Below are 23,618 nucleotides of genomic sequence, written 5' to 3' on the forward strand. Positions count from 1 at the left end.
AAAGAAAAGACTGTTCAGGAGCCGAGCATGCGAGCGGTAATATGGCAGCTGGTTTGCTTCAAAAATATTGGCCAATGAGCGATCCAGTATTATATAGAGGTCAGTGTTGCAGAAGAAGACACCCACTCCCAGTTTGGTCCATGGACCAAGCAGGTTTTCAGTACCACTGAAGTTGACCAAGCGACACTTAGAATCCAGCCTCAGTGTGTCATGGCCGACACAAAAATGTATGATAACCATCCCAGGGTGGTCGCTGTAGTCAGGTAGGGGTCAATGAAGAATGAATGGAACCACAGTGCCATCTAGTGGATATCCAGTATGCGTGAGTGTGTATTTGTGAATCAGTAGGCATTTTGATTTTATTTTTTCATATGAGTGTAGAGGTACAGAGAGTACAAAGAAGCTTTGTTCATTTGATTTGCTTATATTGTGAACTGCCATGATACTGGAATTGACAACTAAGTTCGAAATAAATAAAAAAAATTGATTTGTTTGTGGATCTGTGGATTTCGCAAAAAGAATGTCTCAAAATTACGTCACAGAGGAAAGCGATGAATGCATGTAACTGGTGATCCACAAATGCTGAAACTCAATTCACAAATACAATTTCCAGTTTTATAAAAGTATTTTTTTTTTTTTTTTTTTGTACAAATTAAGTTTTATATTTGCAAATACATTATCTGCAAAGACCAATTTACAAGTTACAAATATGAAATTTGCATTTGTGGATATCTAAACACATTTGCAAATCAATGATTATTTGTAGATCACCCTGTGTGCATTTACAAATATTAATGAGACAATTTTAACCCCATAGAATAAGGGCTGTATTTTACATTCCCAACGTTCTGTAGGCTGTAACCTGAGCAACATGAAACATGGAAAAGAAAAGCTTGCTGGTAGAACAAAGTCAGTGTAATAAAACAAAAGTTGGCATTTTATTCTAGTGTCTTTATTTGAATGCATGTTTTTTGTTTTCATCATTAAGTTTTAATGCAAAAATAGGCCTATACATTAGACCTATATTCTTATTTTGGGCATGATCCAAATATGTACTTGATTGGTATCGGCCTTGATCGGTATCGGCAGATCAAAAGTTCAGTGATCGGTGATCGGCCTAAAAAAAATCCTGATCGATGCACCTCTAATATTAAATCTTCCTTCAGATCTGCTCTGCCTCTTCTGCTGAGCCACATCTCTCTGTGTTGCTTAGAAAGCTCCTAACACTCCACCGCTTGATGCACAATAACCGCTGGCAGCTTGTAAAATGACCGAGCTGCCTCATTTTTATCACCTCTGTTTGAACAACTGAACACAGCACAAAAGTTGACCAATGTTGAAGGTTCTGCAATTGTTCACCAAATGCAAGTTGTGTATCACAGCGGCCACCGCGTCGTAATCCAAACGTCGTCCGCGTTGTCACATGAAAACTCTCTACACTGAGGCTGGATTCTAAGTGTCTTTTGGACTTCAGTGGTACCAATCAGGTCAAAATTGATTGGCTCCTGGACTACTTCTGGATGGAGGAGCACCTCAAACAGAAAAAAAAAAAAAGGCGGCAGTAAGACAACAAATGGGTTTATAAGCCCATAATGCAAATGATTCTGGCTCCCCACCAGAGCGCCACCTACGTGGACCCCGAACCCCCGGCTTTTTATGTGATTTTTCTATGCTATTTTATTAAAAAAAAAAACATCGGGAGATGGCTGCTTTACGAGTTTACACAGGAAATCAAGAGAAATCACTCCACAGGGCTGAAAAAAATACGAATTCAAACAATTTAAGCAAAATTATCTGAGAAAACAGAGTGAACACCCTAAACTGGTGCTGAGAAAGTAACAACCTGGTGCAGCGCCACGTTTCCATTATTTAGATGGAGACCTGAATACAGAACATAAAGTTTAGTGGACAAACCTGCTGTGGATCAGCGAACTTCAGGCTTGAAAACAGCATCCAGCACGTTGACTAGTTTCTTCTCTTCTTTAAATCCACTCGTTTCTTCTTGCTGCTCTGCGATCTGTTTGTTTCTACCAACTCAAATATCTCGGCTTCATTAGCAGCAGTTAGCCGCTGTTTCAACAACCTTCTCAGCTCTTCCACCTTTTCGCGCTAACTTCGCCTTTTCTTCTACTTCCGGTTTACTGTCGACCTTTGTGCTTCTGGAGCTCTTCAAAAAACATATTCGAGGATCAGAGAGTGAAGTTTGATCTGTTCACACACGAGTTTCCAGCGTCTCCAGCTAACTAGCTTTAGCCTCGTGCGCCAAAAGGAAAGTTCTTCTTCGTTGGATTCTTCTTCTTCTATCGACTTTTTGGCGGTTTGCAAACCGACATGGTGCATTACCGCCACCAACTGTTGGGGTGTGGAGCATTAATGAAGTCTGACGTGTGTATTAATGAGGAAATGTGGAGATAAAGGAGGGAGAAAAAAAAGGTGGAAGAAATTACACGGTTCTATATCCTGTTGAATAACCCTGTTCCCTTTAAATATGCCAATACTTGCCTCCAAGATGGTGGTTTCGGTGAAGAAAAAGAATGTAACCCCTGAAGTGTTAAACTGTTCTGTCCTGGTGGTGGACATTATCTAATTAAAGAATTAAAGAATTAAAATAAAGAATTCTTCTTCTTTGTTATGTTCTTGTCACTCCAGTAACACGTGCTCAACAGTCTCCCTTCTGCTGCATCTCAGTTTCATGTTTTCCAGTGATGTTGAGAGTTTGATTTAAACCTGTGTGATCTATACGTAGTCATGTGACTTCATCTCCTCTGTTTCCTTGATACAACCCGTCCCTGAATTTTATGTAAAAACCGACCCTTAGATTCTCTGTCCCATTGCTTTTATCATGCTGTGCTTGAGACCAGATGACCCTCGGTTCAAATCCCAGCCTGACTGGAAAATCACTAAGAGCCCTTGGGCAAGGTCCTTAATCCCCTCGTTGCTCTCGGTGTGTAGTGAGCGCCTTGTATGGCAGCACCCTCACATCGGGGTGAATGTGAGGCATTATTGTAAAGTGCATTGAGCGTCTGATGCAGATGGAAAAGTGCTATATAAATACAGTCCGTTTCCCATTTTACCAGGCTTTGTTCTTTTCTGTCTGTCTACTGCTTCATTGTCCTCAATTTCAGAATGAGATGGAACCCACATGAAACACACTGAAATATTCTGTTGGAGTTTAAATTAGCTTTGAAGAATCTCATTGATCAGGTTTGGCCTCCAAACACATTTTCCATTTGAAAAGCAGATTAAAGCTGCCATTGAACCTGAATAGATGACATGGTGACTGAACGTCATCTCCTCGACCCACCACAGTGCAAGAAAAATTGTTAGGGGTTCCACACAAAAGACGGCGAACTGATCTGATGGTCTTTTTATTATCGACTTATCTTTTCTGTAACTGGATCTTTAGCTCCATCTGTAAATATGTGGATCATATCTGTATATTTCCCCTTATTACTTTCCTTTGAAACCTTTGACAGAGGCGGAGTTTAGCAAAAACTGTGTCTCACCATTGGTGGAGAACATTTGTCCTGAGAAGAAGCAACAAATTTCTGATGTTTGTTTGGTTCAAAACACTGTGACACAGACGACTGAAGACATCATGTGATATTAAAAAGACAACTGGGGGAAGGAGGTGAATTTAAAGACCAGATTCTTTTGACACCGATCAGTTTCTGATTTTTTTTATGCTTTGATGATGACATGAATGTAGCAGAAGAGCTGCTTTACATCAAAAGCCTTCAAGGCCAAACAAGAGGAACAGATTAACAGATAAATAAAATGCTGAAGTTTTTTTAGATCCACATACAGTGCCCTCTAGAAGTATTGCAACACTTGGTATTTCACATATTTTAATTTGTTTATGCCATTTCAAATACAAAGCAAAATAAATAAATAAATTCTAAAATTGTCTTGCTTAATGAATGAATGAATAATTTTATTTAAGTCTGTCTGTCTGTTATTTTCATTAGTTACTTCATCCAAACCATCAACATGTTTATTAGACCCCATTCCTACCAGGCTGCTCAAGGAAGCCCTACCATTATTTAATACTTCGATCTTAAATATGATCAATCTATCTTTGTTAGTTGGCTATGTACCACAGGCTTTTAAGGTGGCAGTAATTAAACCATTACTTAAAAAGCCATCACTTGACCCAGCTATCTTAGCTAATTATAGGCCAATCTCCAACCTTCCTTTTCTCTCAAAAATTCTTGAAAGGGTAGTTGTAAAACAGCTAACTGATCATCTGCAGAGGAATTGTTATGTGGGCCGCTGAAGAGGAGGTACTGCTGGTCCACCACCACCAGAGGGCGCCCTGCTTGGAGTGCAGGCTCCAAGCACGAGAGGGCACCAGACCCAGAAGAAGTGACAGCTGTCACTCATCCTCAGCTCCAGCTGTCACTCATTCCTCATCATCACCATCACCATAAAGGCTGGACTGCAACTCCACCTCCTCGCCGAGAAATCAACTACCGAAGAGGTAACTTTCTCTGCTGACTCAAATCGTTGAGTGATAATCTGAACTTCTTTTGCAGCCGTTATCCTGTTTGTTCTGCCTTATCTGTGGGATTGGCGTTTGGTGTGATCAGCGACGGCTTCGCTTCACACTCCAATCAGATAAGTGGTTAAACAGGAGCTGCACGAGTGTGTGATTGGAGGTGGAGGTTCTCCCTCCTAACTGAGTGCAGACTGTGGATTACTGAGTGTGCGGATTCACACTCATTCATCTTGTCTTTGTTTTCTGCCAGCAGTACCAGGGTCGACAGCCGAAGACACAGGCCACCTGGGGACTCGGGACTTGGCGGCTCCGGTGTTCTTCAGGCCGTTGGTGGTGGAAGCCGTGTGGGACGCGGCTCATCTCTCGTCGGGGGTCTTCTATCTTCGAGCCTGCCCACACGTCACCTGGTGTTAATTGACTTTACAGATCTTATGTGTTTAGTTGTGTGTTGTCACAACATTAAATTGTTACTTATTGGCTTATTCATTGTCCGTTCCTTTGTGCCCCCTGTTGTGGGTCCGTGCTACGACACCTTCCCAACAGGATTTCTCGGCCATTCGTCATGGATCCCGAGGGGCGTCAACCCGAGCTTGAACGGCCAATGGAAGAGCCAGGAGCGCAGGTGTCAGCGGGAGGCGTGTTGAGTGAGCTGCAGCAGATCTTAACCGCCTTCACGGCTCAGCTGGATTTAGTGACCAAGCAGAATGTTCTCCTTAACCGGAGGGTGGAGGCTCTCACCGCCAGGGTGGAAGCGCGCGATCAGGGCGCTGCTGCAGCCACTCCTCGTGCTGGTCCTGGGCCTGTAACAGACGTTCCACTGGTCGTTCAACGACCCCCCCCCACCGTCCCCTGAAGCATACATAAGCCCTCCGGAACCGTACGGAGGCTGTGTTGAGACGTGCGCAGACTTCCTCATGCAGTGTTCGCTCGTCTTTTCACAGCGTCCTGTCATGTACGAGTCAGACGCCAGCCGGGTGGCTTATGTTATTAATCTGCTTCTAGGAGAGGCACGCGCCTGGGCTACGGCACTTTGGGAGCAGAATTCACGGCTCCTAACGTCTTATGCTGGGTTTGTACGGGAGTTCAAACAAGTTTTTGACCATCCCAACAGAGGCGAGACCGCTTCGAGCGTGCTGCTGTCAATGAGACAGGGGCGTCGCAGCGCAGCCGAGTATGCAGTCGACTTCCACATCGCGGCAGCGAGGTCCGGCTGGAATAACGTTGCGCTCCGCGCCGCCTTCGTAAATGGACTGTCTCCGGTCCTGAAGGAGCATCTGCTGGCTAAGGAGGAACCGCAGGATTTTGACTGGCTTGTCGATTTGGTTATACGCTTAGACAACCGTTTGAATGAGCATCGTCGGGAGCAGGCCGGGGGGCGTGACCGGGCACGAGCCGTCCCTCCCCCTTCCGGTTCCGAAAGGGTGACGTCGTCCCCACGCTTCACTGCCAGAGAGCTCCGTGTGGCTACAGCTCCCCCTGCTGAGGAGGCTATGGACACGAGCAGGGCCAAAGTAAAGACAAACGTCAGACAAAGGAGGCTGGCCCGCGGGGAGTGTTTTGTCTGCGGCTCTTGTGAGCATATGCAGAAGGACTGCCCCAAAACGGTCAAACTACAACACCCGTCCTTAGAAACTGGGCTAAGGGTGGGCCATAACACGCATGCGGGGAAATCCTGCAAATCTGCACGAATCCCAGTAACGATCCTTTGTGGGGATCTAACCCTTCACACCCCAGCACTGGTAGACACGGGGTCGGAAGGGAATCTGCTGGATAGCAGATGGGCAAAGGAAGTAGGGCTCCCCCTGGTGGCCCTGCCGGCACCATTGCAGGTGCGAGCACTAGATGGCACCCTGCTTCCATTAATCACACATGAGACACAGCCAGTGACCTTGGTTGTGTCTGGAAATCACAGGGAGGAGATAGTGTTCCATGTAACACCTTCTACCTCCCGAGTGATTTTGGGATTTCCATGGATGGTGAAGCACAATCCCCGGATAGATTGGCCGTCCGGGGTTGTGACGCAGTGGAGCGAAACCTGCCACCGGGAGTGTTTAGGATCCTCGGTTCCTCCCGGCGTGACGGCTAATGAGGAGGTTAAAGTCCCCCCCAATCTATCGGCGGTGCCAAAGGAGTACCACAATCTTGCTGACATCTTCAGCAAAGATCTGGCGCTCACTCTTCCCCCGCACCGACCGTACGATTGTGCCATCGATTTGGTCCCGGGCGCTGAGTACCCGTCCAGTAGGTTGTACAACCTCTCACGTCCGGAACGCGAATCAATGGAGACCTACATCCGGGACTCTTTAGCTGCCGGGCTGATCCGGAACTCCACCTCCCTGATGGGTGCTGGTTTCTTTTTTGTGGGCAAAAAGGACGGCGGACTCCGTCCATGCATTGATTACAGAGGGCTGAACGAGATCACGGTTCGCAACCGATACCCGTTACCTCTGTTGGATTCAGTGTTCACGCCCCTGCGTGGAGCCCAAATTTTCACAAAATTGGATCTTAGAAACGCGTACCACCTGGTTCGGATCCGGAAGGGAGACGAATGGAAGACGGCATTTAACACCCCGTTAGGTCACTTTGAGTACCTGGTCATGCCGTTCGGCCTCACTAACGCCCCCGCGACATTCCAAGCTTTGGTAAATGACGTCTTGCGGGACTTCCTGCATCGGTTCGTCTTCGTATATCTGGACGATATACTCATCTTTTCCCCGGACCCTGAGACCCATGTCCAGCATGTACGTCAGGTCCTACAGCAGTTGTTGGAGAACCGGCTGTTTGTGAAGGGCGAGAAGTGCGAGTTCCACCGCACTTCTTTGTCCTTCTTGGGGTTCATCATCTCCTCCAACTCCGTCGCCCCTGATCCGGCCAAGGTTGCGGCGGTGAGAGATTGGCCCCAACCAACAAGCCGCAGGAAACTGCAGCAGTTCCTCGGCTTTGCAAATTTCTACAGGAGGTTCATTAAAGGCTACAGTCAGGTAGTTAGCCCTCTGACTGCACTGACCTCCACCAAGGTCCCCTTCACCTGGTCGGATCGGTGCGAAGCCGCATTCAAGGAGTTGAAATGCCGGTTCTCGACTGCACCAGTTCTGATGCAGCCTGATCCTGATCGCCAGTACATAGTGGAAGTGGACGCCTCTGACTCAGGGATAGGAGCCGTGCTGTCCCAGAGCGTGGAGGCTGATACGGTTCTCCATCCTTGTGCCTATTTTTTCCCGCAGGTTGACCCCAGCTGAACGGAACTATGACGTCGGCAATCGGGAGCTCCTCGCGGTGAGGGAGGCTCTTGAAGAGTGGAGACACCTGCTGGAGGGGGCGTCATTGCCTTTCACGGTTTTCACGGACCATTGGAACCTGGAGTACATCCAGACCGCCAAGCGGCTGAACCCCAGGCAAGCCCGCTGGTCTCTGTTCTTTGGGCGCTTTGACTTCCGGATCACATACTGCCCCGGGACCAAAAACCAAAAATCGGATGCATTGTCCCGGGTGCACGAAGAAGAAGCCAAAGCGGGGCTGTCGAACCCCACCGAGACCATCATCCCCGAGTCCACTGTTGTGGCCTCCCTCACCTGGGACGTGGAGAAGACCGTCCGGGAGGCCCTGGCGAGGAGCCCGGACACGGGGACCGGCCTCAAGAACAGACTGTACGTCCCACCAGAGGCCAGAGCTGCTGTATTGGACTTCTGTCACGGATCCAAGCTCTCCTGTCATCCCGGAGTGCGTAGGACCGTGGCAGTGGTCCAGCAGCGCTTCTGGTGGGCGTCCCTGGAAACCGACGTTCGGGACTACGTCCAGGCCTGTACCATCTGCGCCAGGGGCAAGGCAGACCATCGGAGGACCTCGGGACTCCTCCAACCCCTGCCCCTCACATCAGCCTGGACTTCATCACGGGCCTCCCGCCATCCCAGGGCAACACCATCATTCTCACGATAGTGGACCGGTTCTCCAAGGCGGCCCACTTCGTGGCCCTCCCGAAGCTCCCGACGGCCCAGGAGACGGCAGACCTCCTGGTCCAACCACGTCATGCGGCTGCATGGGATACCATCGGACATTGTATCAGATCGTGGTCCCCAGTTCTCTTCGCAGGTTTGGAGGAGTTTCTGTAAGGAGCTGGGGGCCACCGTGAGTCTCTCGTCCGGGTACCACCCCCAGACAAACGGCCAGGCAGAGCGGGCTAACCAGGAGTTGGAACAGGCCCTTCGCTGCGTCACCTCCGCGCACCCGGCGGCCTGGAGTCACCATCTGGCCTGGATCGAGTATGCCCATAACAGCCAAGTCTCGTCTGCTACCGGCCTCTCCCCTTTTGAGGCATGTTTGGGGTACCAGCTCCCATTGTTCCCGCTGGTGGAGGGAGAGGTCGGTGTGCCCTCGGTCCAGGCCCACCTCAGGAGGTGCCACCGGGTGTGGCGGACCGCCCGCTCTGCCCTGTTAAAGGCCCGGACGAGGGCCAAGACCCATGCGGACCGCCGGCGTTCCCCGGCCCCCACATACCAGCCCGGGCAGGAGGTGTGGCTCTCAACAAAGGACATCCCTCTCTGTGTGGACTCCCCAAAATTAAAGGACAGATTCATAGGACCCTTCAGGATCCTCAAAATCATCAACCCGGCCGCAGTGAAGCTCCAACTCCCAGCTTCATTGCGGATCCACCCTGTGTTCCACGTGTCACGCCTCAAACCACACCACACCTCGCCCCTTTGTGCTCCTGGACCTACGCCGCCTCCTGCCCGGCTCATTGATGGGGAGCCTGCTTGGACAGTCCGCAGGCTCCTGGATGTCCGTCGTAAGGGCCGGGGGTTCCAATATCTGGTGGACTGGGAGGGGTATGGACCTGAAGAACGCTCCTGGGTGAAGAGGAGCTTCATCCTGGACCCGGCCCTCCTGGCCGATTTTTACAAGAGACACCCGGACAAGCCTGGTCGGACGCCAGGAGGCGCCCGTTGAGGGGGGAGTCCTGTTATGTGGGCCGCTGAAGAGGAGGTACTGCTGGCCCACCACCACCAGAGGGCGCCCTGCTTGGAGTGCGGGCTCCAAGCACGAGAGGGCGCCAGACCCAGAAGAAGTGACAGCTGTCACTCATCCTCAGCTCCAGCTGTTACTCATTCCTCATCATCACCATCACCATAAAGGCTGGACTGCAACTCCACCTCCTCGCCGAGAAATCAACTACCGAAGAGGTAACTTTCTCTGCCGACTCAAATCGTTGAGTGATAATCTGAACTTCTTTTGCAGCCGTTATCCTGTTGGTTCTGCCTTATCTGTGGGATTGGCGTTTGGTGTGATCAGCGACGGCTTCGCTTCACACTCCAATCAGATAAGTGGTTAAACAGGAGCTGCACGAGTGTGTGATTGGAGGTGGAGGTGCTCCCTCCTAACTGAGTGCAGACTGTGGATTACTGAGTGTGTGGATTCACACTCATTCATCTTGTCTTTGTTTCTGCCAGCAGTACCAGGGTCGACAGCCGAAGACAGAGGCCACCTGGGGACTCAGGACTTGGCGGCTCCGGTGTTCTTCAGGCCGTTGGTGGTGGAAGCCGTGTGGGACGCGGCTCATCTCTCGTCGGGGGTCTTCTATCTTCGAGCCTGCCCACACGTCACCTGGTGTTAATTGACTTTACAGATCTTATGTGTTTAGTTGTGTGTTGTCACAACATTAAATTGTTACTTATTGGCTTATTCATTGTCCATTCCTTTGCGCCCCCGGTTGTGGGTCCGTGCTACGACACCTTCCCAACAGGAATGGTCTATTTGAAGAGTTTCAGTCAGGTTTTAGAATTCATCATAGTACAGAAACAGCATTAGTGAAGGTTACAAATGATCTTCTTATGGCCTCGGACAGTGGACTCATCTCTGTGCTTGTTCTGTTAGACCTCAGTGCTGCTTTTGATACTGTTGACCATAAAATTTTATTACAGAGATTAGAGCATGCCATAGGTATTAAAGGCACTGCGCTGCGGTGGTTTGAATCATATTTATCTAATAGATTACAATTTGTTCATGTAAATGGGGAATCTTCTTCACAGACTAAGGTTAATTATGGAGTTCCACAAGGTTCTGTGCTAGGACCAATTTTATTCACTTTATACATGCTTCCCTTAGGCAGTATTATTAGACGGCATTGCTTAAATTTTCATTGTTACGCAGATGATACCCATCTTTATCTATCCATGAAGCCAGAGGACACACACCAATTAGCTAAACTGCAGGATTGTCTTACAGACATAAAGACATGGATGACCTCTAATTTCCTGCTTTTAAACTCAGATACAACTGAAGTTATTGTACTTGGCCCCACAAATCTTAGAAACATGGTGTCTAACCAGATCCTTACTCTGGATGGCATTACCCTGACCTCTAGTAATACTGTGAGAAATCTTGGAGTCATTTTTGATCAGGATATGTCATTCAAAGCGCATATTAAACAAATATGTAGGACTGCTTTTTTGCATTTACGCAATATCTCTAAAATTAGAAAGGTCTTGTCTCAGAGTGATGCTGAAAAACTAATTCATGCATTTATTTCCTCTAGGCTGGACTATTGTAATTCATTATTATCAGGTTGTCCTAAAAGTTCCCTGAAAAGCCTTCAGTTAATTCAAAATGCTGCAGCTAGAGTACTGACGGGGACTAGAAGGAGAGAGCATATCTCACCCATATTGGCCTCTCTTCGTTGGCTTCCTGTTAATTCTAGAATAGAATTTAAAATTCTTCTTCTTACTTATAAGGTTTTGAATAATCAGGTCCCATCTTATCTTAGGGACCTCATAGTACCATATCACCCCAATAGAGCGCTTCGCTCTCAGACTGCAGGCTTACTTGTAGTTCCTAGGGTTTGTAAGAGTAGAATGGGAGGCAGAGCCTTCAGCTTTCAGGCTCCTCTCCTGTGGAACCAGCTCCCAATTCAGATCAGGGAGACAGACACCCTCTCTACTTTTAAGATTAGGCTTAAAACTTTCCTTTTTGCTAAAGCTTATAGTTAGGGCTGGATCAGGTGACCCTGAACCATCCCTTAGTTATGCTGCTATAGACTTAGACTGCTGGGGGGTTCCCATGATGCACTGAGTGTTTCTTTCTCTTTTTGCTCTGTATGCACCACTCTGCATTTAATCATTAGTGATTGATCTCTGGTCCCCTCCACAGCATGTCTTTTTCCTGGTTCTCTCCCTCAGCCCCAACCAGTCCCAGCAGAAGACTGCCCCTCCCTGAGCCTGGTTCTGCTGGAGGTTTCTTCCTGTTAAAAGGGAGTTTTTCCTTCCCACTGTCGCCAAGTGCTTGCTCACAGGGGGTCGTTTTGACCATTGGGGTTTTTACGTAATTATTGTATGGCCTTGCCTTACAATATAAAGCGCCTTGGGGCAACTGTTTGTTGTGATTTGGTGCTATATAAATAAAATTGATTGATTGATTGATTTAAGTGTCATGCACACATGTGCCCAGCCCACATGGGCTTATAAGACACACAAAAAAAAAACCCCACCAACAACAACAAAGTAAAGACGACCATCAGCTGTTGCACAATAAAAGGACAATAACAAAGTAAACTGGGCTACAGGTCAGGTGGATACAGAGTTTTCAGTCTCAAAGTCCAAGCTTTATCCACAAACGCTGCCACACTGAAAACCTTGTTTTCAAACAGCCAACCCAACATGTCGCCCTCAGCCAACCAAAATAAATCAGGACTTTTACACTGGATTTTTTTAAACATTGCAGCTCTTAGACTGTTATAAAGTGGACAGTAAAACAGAAAATGAAATTCATCCTCAACCAAATTCAAATCACAAAGGGAACAAAGCCTATTCTCTTCAGGGATACCTTTGTAGTGACTCACTTCAACCTCTAGGGGCAGCACACTCCTGCTCTAAACTGGGCACACAGAGACCTCTGCCTCCTTGTTAAATTACCTTTAACATAAAAATCAGTGGAGAAACAATCCTTAAACTGAACATAAGTTCTTAATTTAGGCTTGTTCCCCAGTTCCCATTTCCAGTGTTCCTTATAACGTTCAAATAATTTCTGTCTGAGGTTTGATATTTTAAAAAGAACACTTGTAGATTTGCACAGGATAATATCTCACAAACTTCTTTGGACCAAGAACAGTTAAGAGCTTTATCCCAATTAAAGACTTTCCTTGGAAGTCTGTCCACAGGTAGACGCACTGGGCGGTTCCACAGCCTAATCATTTCAGCCTTCTGTTTCACCACACAGGGCTCCCAGCCCATGTCTCTTTCTATGGCGGCCTTAGGGGTGAACCTATGAACTCCGAGGAAGTACCTCATCGCTCTCTGCTGAACCGCATCACACTTTGGTGCCTCCTCAAAGCCCCACACCCCAGCAGCATAGAACAGCACTGACGCTACCACTGAGTCATACAGCTGAGTGAAAGTTGAAAAACTCAGGTCCGGCCAGAGCTTCAGCTTATTCATGACAGCCTCCAGAGCCCTCCCAGCAGGCTCCGCTAGTGCTCTTCTACCTACAGAGAAACTCATATTTTCATGAAAAACAAACCCAAGGTAATTATAAGTTGTAGAATATTTCAGTAATGTTTGACCAAAATGAAACTCATAGTTACTTTGACATACAAACTTCCTCCTAAAATTAACTATTTGTGTTTTCTCAGAGTTAATAATCAATCGCCATTTGGTGCACCAATCATTCATAATACATAACATTTTTTGCAATTTAGTTTCTTCCTCAGTGATCAAAACAATGTCATCGGCATATAACAAAATGCTGAGATTCAAATCCCCAACATTTATACCCAGATTGGCCCTCTTTATTTCTTGCTTAAACTCAAATTGTAAGCAAATCTCTACAACTTGATATAAATCAATTAAAAATATAAAAGCCAAGATGATGGGTTGCATAAATAATGGAACACTTTGGTGTAATACCTGTAAATAATGAATTTTATTGCCAGTTTTTTTTATTTATTTATTTATTTTTTTAGACAAATCAGGGGATGGATACATAAACATTTTGAAGTCACTGAATATGTCTTAGACTTTATTTTCATCATTTAACTGACAATGGTATTCTGAAGTGTTCCTGAGCCCACGTGCATTAAAAGGAGCATCCCCAAAAGGCTCAGCCATTCACAAACAAAGAAGGGGCGAGGATCACCACTTTGTGAACATCTGCGTGAAAAAATAGTCCAACAGTTTAAGAACAATGTTTCTCAATGTTCAGTTGCAAGGAATTAAGGGATTCCATCATCTACAGTCCATAATATAATCAGAAGATTCAGACAATCTGGAGAACTTTCTACACGTAAGCGGCAAGGCCAAAAACCAACATTGAATGCCCGTGACCTTTGATCCCTCAGACGGCACTGCATTAAAAATCGACATCATTGTGTAAAGGATCTTACTGCGTGGGCTTAGGAACACTTCAGAAAACCATTGTCAGTTAACACAGTTCATCACTACATCTACAAATGCAAGTTAAAACTCTACCATGCAAAGTGAAAGTCATACATCAACAACATCCAGAAACACCGCCGCCTTCTCTGGGCCTGAGCTCATTTGAAATGGATGCAAAGTGAAAAAGTGTGCTGTGGTCTGATGAGTCCACATTTCAAATTGTTTTTGGAAATCATGGACGTCGTGTCCTCTGGACAAAAGAGGAAAAAGACCATCCAGATTGTTACCAGTGCAAAGTTCAAAAGCCAGCATCTGTGATGGTATGGGGGTGTGTTAGTGCCCATGACATGGACAACTTACACATCTGTGATGGCACCATCAATGCTGAAAGGTACATCCAGGTTTTGGAGCAACACATGCTGCCATCCAAGCAACGTCTTTTTCAGGGACGTCCCTGCTTATTTCAGCAAGACAATGACAAGCCACATTCTGCACGTGTTACAACAGCATGGCTTCGTAGTAAAAGAGTGCGGGTACTAGACTGGCCTGCCTGCAGTCCAGACCTGTCACCCTTTGAAAATGTGTGGTGCATTATGAAGCGCAAAATACGACAACAGAGACCCCGGACTGTTGAACAACTGAAGTCATACATCAAGTAAGAATGGGAAAGAATTCTACCTACAAAGCTTCAACAATTAGTGTCCTCAGTTCCCAAACACTTATTGAGTGTTGTTAGAAGGAAAGGTGATGTAACACAGTGGTAAACATACCACTGTCCCAGCTTTTTTTGCAGGCATCCATTTCAAAATGAGCAAATATTTGCACAAAAACAATAAAGTTTATCAGTTTAAACATTAAATATCTTGTCTTTGTTGTGTATTCAATTGAATATAGGTTGAAGAGGATTTGAAAATCATTGTATTCTGTTTTTATGTACATTTTACACAAAGTCCCAACTTCATTGGAATTGGGGTTGTAATACTGGATCCCTCATTGGCCCACACACACTCCATACAAACCGTTGAAGCAAACTGGCGGCCACCTTACCACTCGCAAGTTATGTGAACCGCACATAGATGGATTCTTAGAAGAACATCAACAATTTGGAGTAATAACTGAGCTGATTCTCTAATTTTCTTGTTTTTGTTCTCCAGTTAATGTAACCTTCATCCCTCCTAATCTATGTCTGCCATCATTAGTTGTTTCATTTATTGCCTTTCTCCTCTTCTATTCTCAATTCGTCAGATTTCACTGGGACAAATACTCCATTAAAAAAAAATGATGATTCTTTAATCAAAGTTTATATAGGGTTTGTGTTATCATCAGCAGCAACTGAACTGAAGTCGTACATCAAGCAAGAATGGGAAAGAATTCCACCTGCAAAGCTTCAACAATTAGTGTCCTCAGTTTCCAAATGCTTACTGAGTGTTGTTAGAAGGAAAGGTGATGTAACACAGTGGTAAACATACCACTGTCTCAGCTTTTTTGAAGCGTGTTGCAGGCATCCATTTCAAAATGAGCAAATATTTGCACAAAAACAAAGTTTTTCAGTTTGAACATTAAATATCTTGTCTTTGTGGTGTATTCAAGTGAATATAGGTTGAAGAGGATTTGAAAATTGTATTCTGTTTTCATTTCCATTTTACACAACGTCCTAACTTCATTGGAATTGGGGTTGTAATTTCATGTTCAGAAATTTCATTGACCTCTAGCTGACCCCAGAGGTCAAACTGAGAACATCTCCACATCTTAAATTAAAGCTTCTGTCATCAAGAACAAACCCTGAAAGTTTTATGTTTTCATTCTGTGCCCAGTTGTCCTGATTAACAGCCCCACTAACACACTTTTTGATTGAAGAGCATCATGTTGTAGAATGAAGCTGTTTGTACTTTTATTGTGACGACTTGATTGTAAAACACACAAACCGAGACAAATGACACTTGATCCATGATACATTTAAAGTTTGTTACATTTTACAAAGGAAAATGATTTAAACTTGGATGATGTGTAAATTGTGTTGCCAGAGTCACGTTTCAGTTTGAAGTAAAAGAGAAGCAGTAAAATTAAGAACCGTGCACCATTTTCTCTGAGACACAAACAGCAGTGGAATAACACAGAGACAACTGGACTCAACAGTAATGTTTGGGCTTTTAATTTGCCCCGTAGATCTGTGACCCATTTAGGGTCACCTGATCCAGCCCTAACTATAAGCTTTAGCAAAAAGGAAAGTTTTAAGCCTAATCTTAAAAGTAGAGAGGGTGTCTGTCTCCCTGATCTGAATTGGGAGCTGGTTCCACAGGAGAGGAGCCTGAAAGCTGAAGGCTCTGCCTCCCATTCTACTCTTACAAACCCTAGGAACTACAAGTAAGCCTGCAGTCTGAGAGCGAAGCGCTCTATTGGGGTGATATGGTACTACGAGGTCCCTAAGATAAGATGGGACCTGATTATTCAAAACCTTATAAGTAAGAAGAAGAATTTTAAATTCTATTCTAGAGTTAACAGGAAGCCAATGAAGAGAGGCCAATATGGGTGAGATATGCTCTCTCCTTCTAGTCCCCGTCAGTACTCTAGCTGCAGCATTTTGAATTAACTGAAGGCTTTTTAGGGAACTTTTAGGACAACCTGATAATAATGAATTACAATAGTCCAGCCTAGAGGAAATAAATGCATGAATTAGTTTTTCAGCACCACTCTGAGACAAGACCTTTCTGATTTTAGAGATATTGCGTAAATGCAAAAAAGCAGTCCTACATATTTGTATTTCAGCAAAGGTGTCCAGTGGTGCGCACGTTTAGTGGCTCATGCAGCCTTTATGAACAAACACACATACAGCTGAGTGATCATTTCAGCCCCATGTGTGCGTGTGAGGAACACAGCGCTGCCTCCCACTCCAGTCAGATTTCTATTTAGTCCACTAGATGGTGGATGCAGCCTGTGAGATGTTGCCAGCAGCCTCCATGTTATGTGGGCCGCTGAAGAGGAGGTACTGCTGGCCCACCACCACCAGATGGCACCCTGCTTGAAGTGCAGGCTTCAAGCACGAGAGGGCGTCATAGCAACCGGGAGTGACTGTTGTGAAAGTGTAGTGACACGGACCCACAACAGGGGGCGTAAATGAACGGACAATGAAAGAGTCAAATATGAACACTTTACTGTTGTGAATGAGCACAACACAGAGGAATGTGAAATTTTACAGACAGTCAATCACTAGGGTGACGTGTAGGCAGGCTCGAGGATAGGAGACGTCTGTCCTGAGATGAACCGGAACCACACGATTTCCTCCGCCACCGAACCCGGAGAATACTGGAGCCGCCAAGTCCCGAGTCCCCAGGTGGCCACCGTCTTCGAAGGTCGGATCTGGTACTGATGGCAGGGAGCAGAGACAATAAGATATGGGTGTGTGCACACCCAGTAGCAACAACGGTGGGAATTCCACCTCCACCTCTAACACACACTCGTGCAGCTCCTGTCTACCCACTTATCTGGTAGAGGTGTGCAGCGAAGCCGTCGCTGGTCACACCGAACGCCGATCTCACAGACAAGGAACACTTCAGGAATACGGCTGCAAAACAGAGTTCAGACTGATACACAGTTCCCTTTCAAGGCTGAGAATACTACCTGAAGGGTTTGACGATATCTCGGCGATGAGGTGGAGATGACGTCCGGGTTTTATGGAGTGAGATGATGAAGCATGAATGAGTGACAGCTGTCAGGAGATAATGAGTGACAGCTGTCACCCCCGGCTGTGTCCGTGGCGGCGGCGCCCTCTCGTGCCTGAAGCCCGCACTTCAGGCAGGACGCCCTCTGGTGGTGGGCCAGCAGTACCTCCTCTTCTGGCGGCCCACACAACAGGACCCCTCCTCAACGGGTGCCTCCTGGCGCCGGACCAGGCTTATCGGGGTGTCGACGGTAGAAATCGGCCAGGAGGGCCGGATCCAGGATGAAGCTCCTCTTCACCCAGGAGCGTTCTTTGGGTCCATACCCCTCCCAGTCCACCAGATATTGGAACCCCCGGCCCATTCGACGGACGTCCAGGAGCCGGCGCACTGTCCAGGCCGGCTCCCCGTCAATGATCTGGGCAGGAGGCGGCGCCGGACCGGGAGCACAGAGGGGTGAGGTGTGGTGTGGTGGATCCGCAGTGAAGCGGGGAGCTGGAGCTTCACTGCGGTAGGGCTAAGGACCTTGAGGATGCGGAAGGGTCCGATGAACCTGTCCATCAGTTTTGGGGACTGTACCTGAAGCGGGATGTCCTTTGTCGACAACCACACTTCCTGCCCGGGCTGGTGGACCGCCGGTGGTCTGCATGGGTCTTGGCCCTCATCCGGGCCTTCAACAAGGCAGAATGGGCGGTGCGCCACACCCGACGGCACCTCCGAAGGTGGGCCCGGACCGAGGGCACACCGACCTCTCCCTCAACCACAGGAAATAACGGGGGCTGGTACCCCAAACACACCTCAAATGGGGAGAGGCCGGTGGCAGAAGACACCTGGCTGTTATGCGCATACTCGATCCAGGCCAGGTGGTTGCTACAGGCCGTCGGGTGCACGGATGTCACACAGCGGAGGGTCTGTTCCAACTCCTGGTTGGCCCGTTCTGCCTGTCCGTTCGTCTGTGGATGGTACCCAGATGAGAGGCTCATGGTGGCCCCCAGTTCCCTGCAGAAACTCCTCCAGACGTGAGAGGAAAACTGGGGACCACGATCCGAGACAATGTCTGCAGGGATCCCATGCAGACGGACGACGTGGTGGACCAGGAGGTCTGCTGTCTCCTGGGCCGTAGGGAGCTTCGGGAGGGCCACGAAGTGGGCCGCCTTGGAGAATTGGTCCACTATCGTGAGGATGGTGGTGTTGCCCTGGGACGGTGGGAGGCCCGTGACAAAATCCAGGCCGATGTGGGACCAGGGGCGATGAGGCACAGGAAGCGGTTGGAGCAGTCCTTGGGACTTCCTGTGGTCAGCCTTGCCCCTGGTGCAGGTGGTGCAGGCCTGGATGTACTCCCGGACATTGGCCTCCATAGACGCCCACCAGAAGCGCTGCCGGACAACTGCCACGGTCCTTCGCACCCCCGGATGACAGGAGAGCTTGGAACTGTGACAGAAGTCTAGGACCGCAGCCCTGGCCTCTGGTGGGATGTATAGTTTGTCCTTTGGTCCAGTTCCCGGGTCCGGGCTTCGTGCCAGGGCCTCCCGGACGATCTTCTCCACGTCCCAGGTGAGGGTGGCCATGATAGTGGACTCAGGCAGGATGGGCTCCGGTGGATCCGACAGCGCAGTTTTGACCTCCTCTTCGTGTACCCAGGACAAGGCATCCGATCTCTGGTTCTTGGTCCCGGGGCGATAGGTGATCCGGAAGTCAAAATGCCCGAAGAACAGTGACCAGCGGGCTTGCCTGGGGTTCAGCCGCTTGGCGGTCCTGATATACTCCAGGTTCCGATGGTCAGTGAAAACCGTGAATGGCACAGACGCTCCCTCCAACAGGTGTCGCCACTCCTCAAGAGCCTCTTTCACCGCAAGGAGTCCTCGATTGCCGACGTCATAGTTCCGTTCAGCCGGGGTCAACCTGCGAGAAAAGTAGGCACACGGGTGAAGAACCTTATCGGTCTCTCCGCTCTGGGATAGCACAGCTCCTATCCCTGAGTCAGAGGCGTCCACTTCAACCACAAACTGGCGCCTAGGGTCGGGCTGCACCAAAACTGGCGCAGTAGAGAACCGTCGTTTCAACTCCTTGAACGTGGCTTCGCACCGATCCGACCAGGTGAAGGGGACTTTTGGAGAGGTCAGGGCTGTCAGGGGGCTAACTACCTGACTGTAGCCCTTAATGAACCTCCTATAGAAATTAGCGAAGCTGAGGAACTGTTGCAGCTTCCTACGGCTTGTAGGTTGGGGCCAATCTCTCACTGCCGCAACCTTGGCCGGATCAGGGGCGACGGAGTTAGAGGAGATGATAAACCCCAGGAAGGACAGAGTTACATCGATCTCCTCCCGATGATTTCCAGACACCACCAGAGTTACAGGTTGTGTCTTGTGCGTGATTAAAGGGAGAAGGGTGCCATCTAGTGCCCGCACCTGCAATGGCGAAAGAAGCGCCACCAGAGGGAGCCCTACCTCCCTTGCCCATCTGCTGTCCAGCAGATTCCCTTCTGACCCCGTGTCCACCAGTGCTGGGGCTTGAAGGGTTAAATCCCCGCTTAGGATTGTAACTGGGAGTCGTGTGGAAATATGTGTATGTCCCACGTGAATGTCTTGGCCCACCCTTAGCCCAGTTTCTAGGGGCGGGCGTTGGTGTTTAACCGCTTGGGGCAGTCTCTCTGCAGGTGCTCATTAGAACCGCAGACAAAACACTCCCCGCGGGCCAGCCTCCTCTGTCTGTTAGGTGGTCTAAATGTGGCCCTGCTCGTGTCCATAGCTTCGCCAGCAGGGGGAGCTGTAGCCACACGGAGCGTTGAGGCCGTAGAGTGTGGGGAGGGCGGAACCTTTTCGAACCCGGAAGGGAGAGGGACGGCGCGTACCCGGCCACGTCCTTCGTCTCGCTTCCGACGGCGTTCCTCCAACCGATTGTCTAACCGTATAACGAGATCGATAAGTCCATCTAAATCCCGCGGTTCTTCCTTAGCTACCAGGTGCTCCCTCAGGACCGACGACAGTCCGTTTATGAAGGCAGCGTGGAGCGCAACGTTATTCCAGCTGGACCTCGCAGCCGCAATGTGGAAGTCGACTGCATATTCGGCTGCGCTCCGGCGCCCCTGTCGCGTTAACAGCAGCACTGTTGAAGCGGTCTCTCCTCTGTTAGGGTGATCAAACACTGTTCTGAACTCCCTCACAAACCCAGTATAAGAGGTAAGGAGCCGTGAGTTTTGCTCCCAAAGCACTGTAGCCCAAGCGCGTGCCTCACCACGAAGCAAGTTAATAACATAAGCCACCTTGCTGGCGTCAGACGCGTACATCACGGGTCGTTGTGCGAAGACGAGCGAACACTGCATCAGAAAGTCCGCGCATGTCTCCCCACAACCCCCGTACGGCTCTGGGGGACTTATGTATGCTTCAGGGGATGGTGGGGGGGTTCATTGAACGAACAGTGGAACGTTAATATCGGGCACAGGGTCGGCAGGAGGAGGAGCCGCAGCAGCGCTCTGATCGCGCGCTTCCACCTGAGCGGTGAGAGCCTCCATCCTGCGATTAAGGATGACGTTTTTCTCGGTCATCAAATCCAGCCAAGCGGTAAAGGCGGTGAGGATTTGCTGCAACTCACCAAGCACGCCTCCTGCAGACGCCTCTGCACCCTGCTCTTCCATTGGCTGTCCAACAGATGGGTGACGCCCCTCGGGATCCATGACGCTGGTCGAGATATCCTGTTGTGAAAGTGTAGTGACACGGACCCACAACAGGGGGCGTAAATGAACGGACAATGAAAGAGTCAAATATGAACACTTTACTGTTGTGAATGAGCACAACACAGAGGAATGTGAAATTTTATAGACAGTCAATCACTAGGGTGATGTGTGGGCAGGCTCGAGGATAGAAGACGTCTGTCCTGAGATGAACTGGAACCACACGATTTCCTCCGCCACCGAACCCGGAGAATACTGGAGCCGCCAAGTCCCGAGTCCCCAGGTGGCCACCGTCTTCGAAGGTCGGATCTGGTACTGCTGGCAGGGAGCAGAGACAATAAGATATGGGTGTGTGCACACCCAGTAGCAACAACGGTGGGAATTCCACCTCCACCTCTAACACACACTCGTGCAGCTCCTGTCTACCCACTTATCTGGTAGAGGTGTGCAGCGAAGCTGTCGCTGGTCACACCGAACGCTGATCTCACAGACAAGGAACACTTCAGGAAAACGGCTGCAAAACAGAGTTCAGACTGATACACAGTTCCCTTTCAAGGCTGAGAATACTACCTGAACGGTTTGACGATATCTCGGCGATGAGGTGGAGATGACGTCCGGGTTTTATGGAGTGAGATGATGAAGCATGAATGAGTGACAGCTGTCAGGAGATAATGAGTGACAGCTGTCACCCCCGGCTGTGTCCGTGGCGGCGGCGCCCTCCCGTACCTGAAGCCCGCACTTCAGGCAGGACGCCCTCTGGTGGTGGGCCAGCAGTACCTCCTCTTCTGGCGGCCCACACAACAGCCTTCCCAAGTCATCCAGCCTCCTTGACGACTTTGAGCCACCGCTTTGACACGTAGCCTGTCTTGCTCCGTCCTTGCCACCTCTGCCACCACCATGGCTCTTCTTTGTTCCTTGGAGGCCTTGGACCAGAAATATAGACTGGAATGGACATGCGCGCCTCAATATATTAGTGTTGCTCAGGACAGGAAGACGCCATTACTAAGGGTGGAGATGTGCCGATCATCAATAATAAACTTCCCGCTTTTTTGCACTAGCGTCACTATTTCTTAACGGATTTTAATGAATGTAGGCTTGTTTTAAAGCCATTTGAAAGCTCTGCATGTGTGAGTGAAAAAAAACCTTTTATGTAAAATGCAGAAATTTGGGGAAATTATGACAAACTGTGCTGCTTTTCTCGCTCTATTGTCGCTATTTATTAACAGATTTTAATAAAAGTAGGCTTGTTTTAAAGCCCTTTAATTGCTCTTTCTAATGGACCCATACATGTCTGTTTCGAAAATGTTTTATGTAAAGTGTGGAAATTTAGTGAAAATATTCCATTCTGTTCATTTACTGTGATGTTTGTTTTTTTTTTTCCTGTCATCATAATTCTCGATGGATTTTTATAAATGAAGCCTTGTAAGTTGTATTCATGCTAATTAAAAGGTCTAACGAACCCATACATGTCTGGATAAAAATTCCTTATGTATTAAAATATTAATCTGAAGTATGTCTTGACATTGTGCTCATTTATCTTGCTGCTTTTTCCACTGTAATATTATTACTAGTCTTTTAATGACAACAACATATATATGATTTTTACTAACATTTTATTACAAGTAGATATAAAGCCATTCAGAATTTATGACTTTTAACCCTCAGTCAGGGTAAAAAGTTCCTCCTCCATCCCCTCCAACCACACTGTTCAAATTTAAATGCCTCCTGTGACCACATGTACACATCATATTAAACAACAGCAAGTATATAGACATAAATATATTTAAACATTTTTGTTTCCGCATGTGAACGCAGCTTAATGAAAAGAACTTAAGGCGTTGAGTTATAGTCTCAGTATATTGATATTAAATTGCGACATAACGACTTTAAAATAGACATTTGTTTGACATAATTACATTAAGGCTCTTGTACAGTTCATTTTAGTATTGGAGAATTTGTTTTTGTGGTTTGTGCAGTTGATGATGAAGCACTGGCTGCCTTTTTTCTCCTCATATCGCTTCTGTTTAACAGGATCAAGGTCTCTCTCCACCCTCAGTAACGGCCACCGTGCAGCACGCCGCTAGTCACGTGACGTCCATTCCAGGTCTATATTTCCATGGAATTTTTGTGCCATTTCCGGTTTATGTCTGTCTACCATAGAGCGAGTGTTCCGCTCGTATTAATTCACACATTGTGAAACCCCTTTTATTAAATAATGACAGGTGCTGACAGACTGTCATTTTATGGTAAAAGTAAATGCTTATTTAATTTTTTAATATAAATGTTGCTATGTTTATGTAGATTTTCCTTTGTCAAATTTCAGATGGGGTGGCGTTCTCGCGCCCCCTATTGACAGCCCGCCATTGGTACCAATGCTAATATTTTATTTTAAACATCACATTGTTTAGTTGAGTAGCACTTAGTTTAATTACATA

At 47.8% G+C, this 23,618-nt stretch overlaps 1 protein-coding gene across 1 annotated transcript in view; it reads right to left on the reverse strand.

Moving 5' to 3' along the window:
- Window positions 1–12,921, reverse strand: part of LOC117531539 (oocyte zinc finger protein XlCOF7.2-like) — a gene marked incomplete at its 3' end in the record, with an annotated part of 33,109 nt that extends 20,188 nt beyond the window's left edge. Inside the window, exon 1 of the mRNA XM_034194659.1 lies at window positions 12,573–12,921. Within this exon, the coding sequence (XP_034050550.1) occupies window positions 12,573–12,921 (349 nt within the window). The remainder of the gene's footprint in view (window positions 1–12,572) is intronic.
- Between the last annotated feature and the right edge of the window lie 10,697 nt (window positions 12,922–23,618).

This window comes from Thalassophryne amazonica, chromosome 18 (genome assembly GCF_902500255.1).
Source record: "Thalassophryne amazonica chromosome 18, fThaAma1.1, whole genome shotgun sequence".
NCBI classification, from domain to species: domain Eukaryota; kingdom Metazoa; phylum Chordata; class Actinopteri; order Batrachoidiformes; family Batrachoididae; genus Thalassophryne; species Thalassophryne amazonica.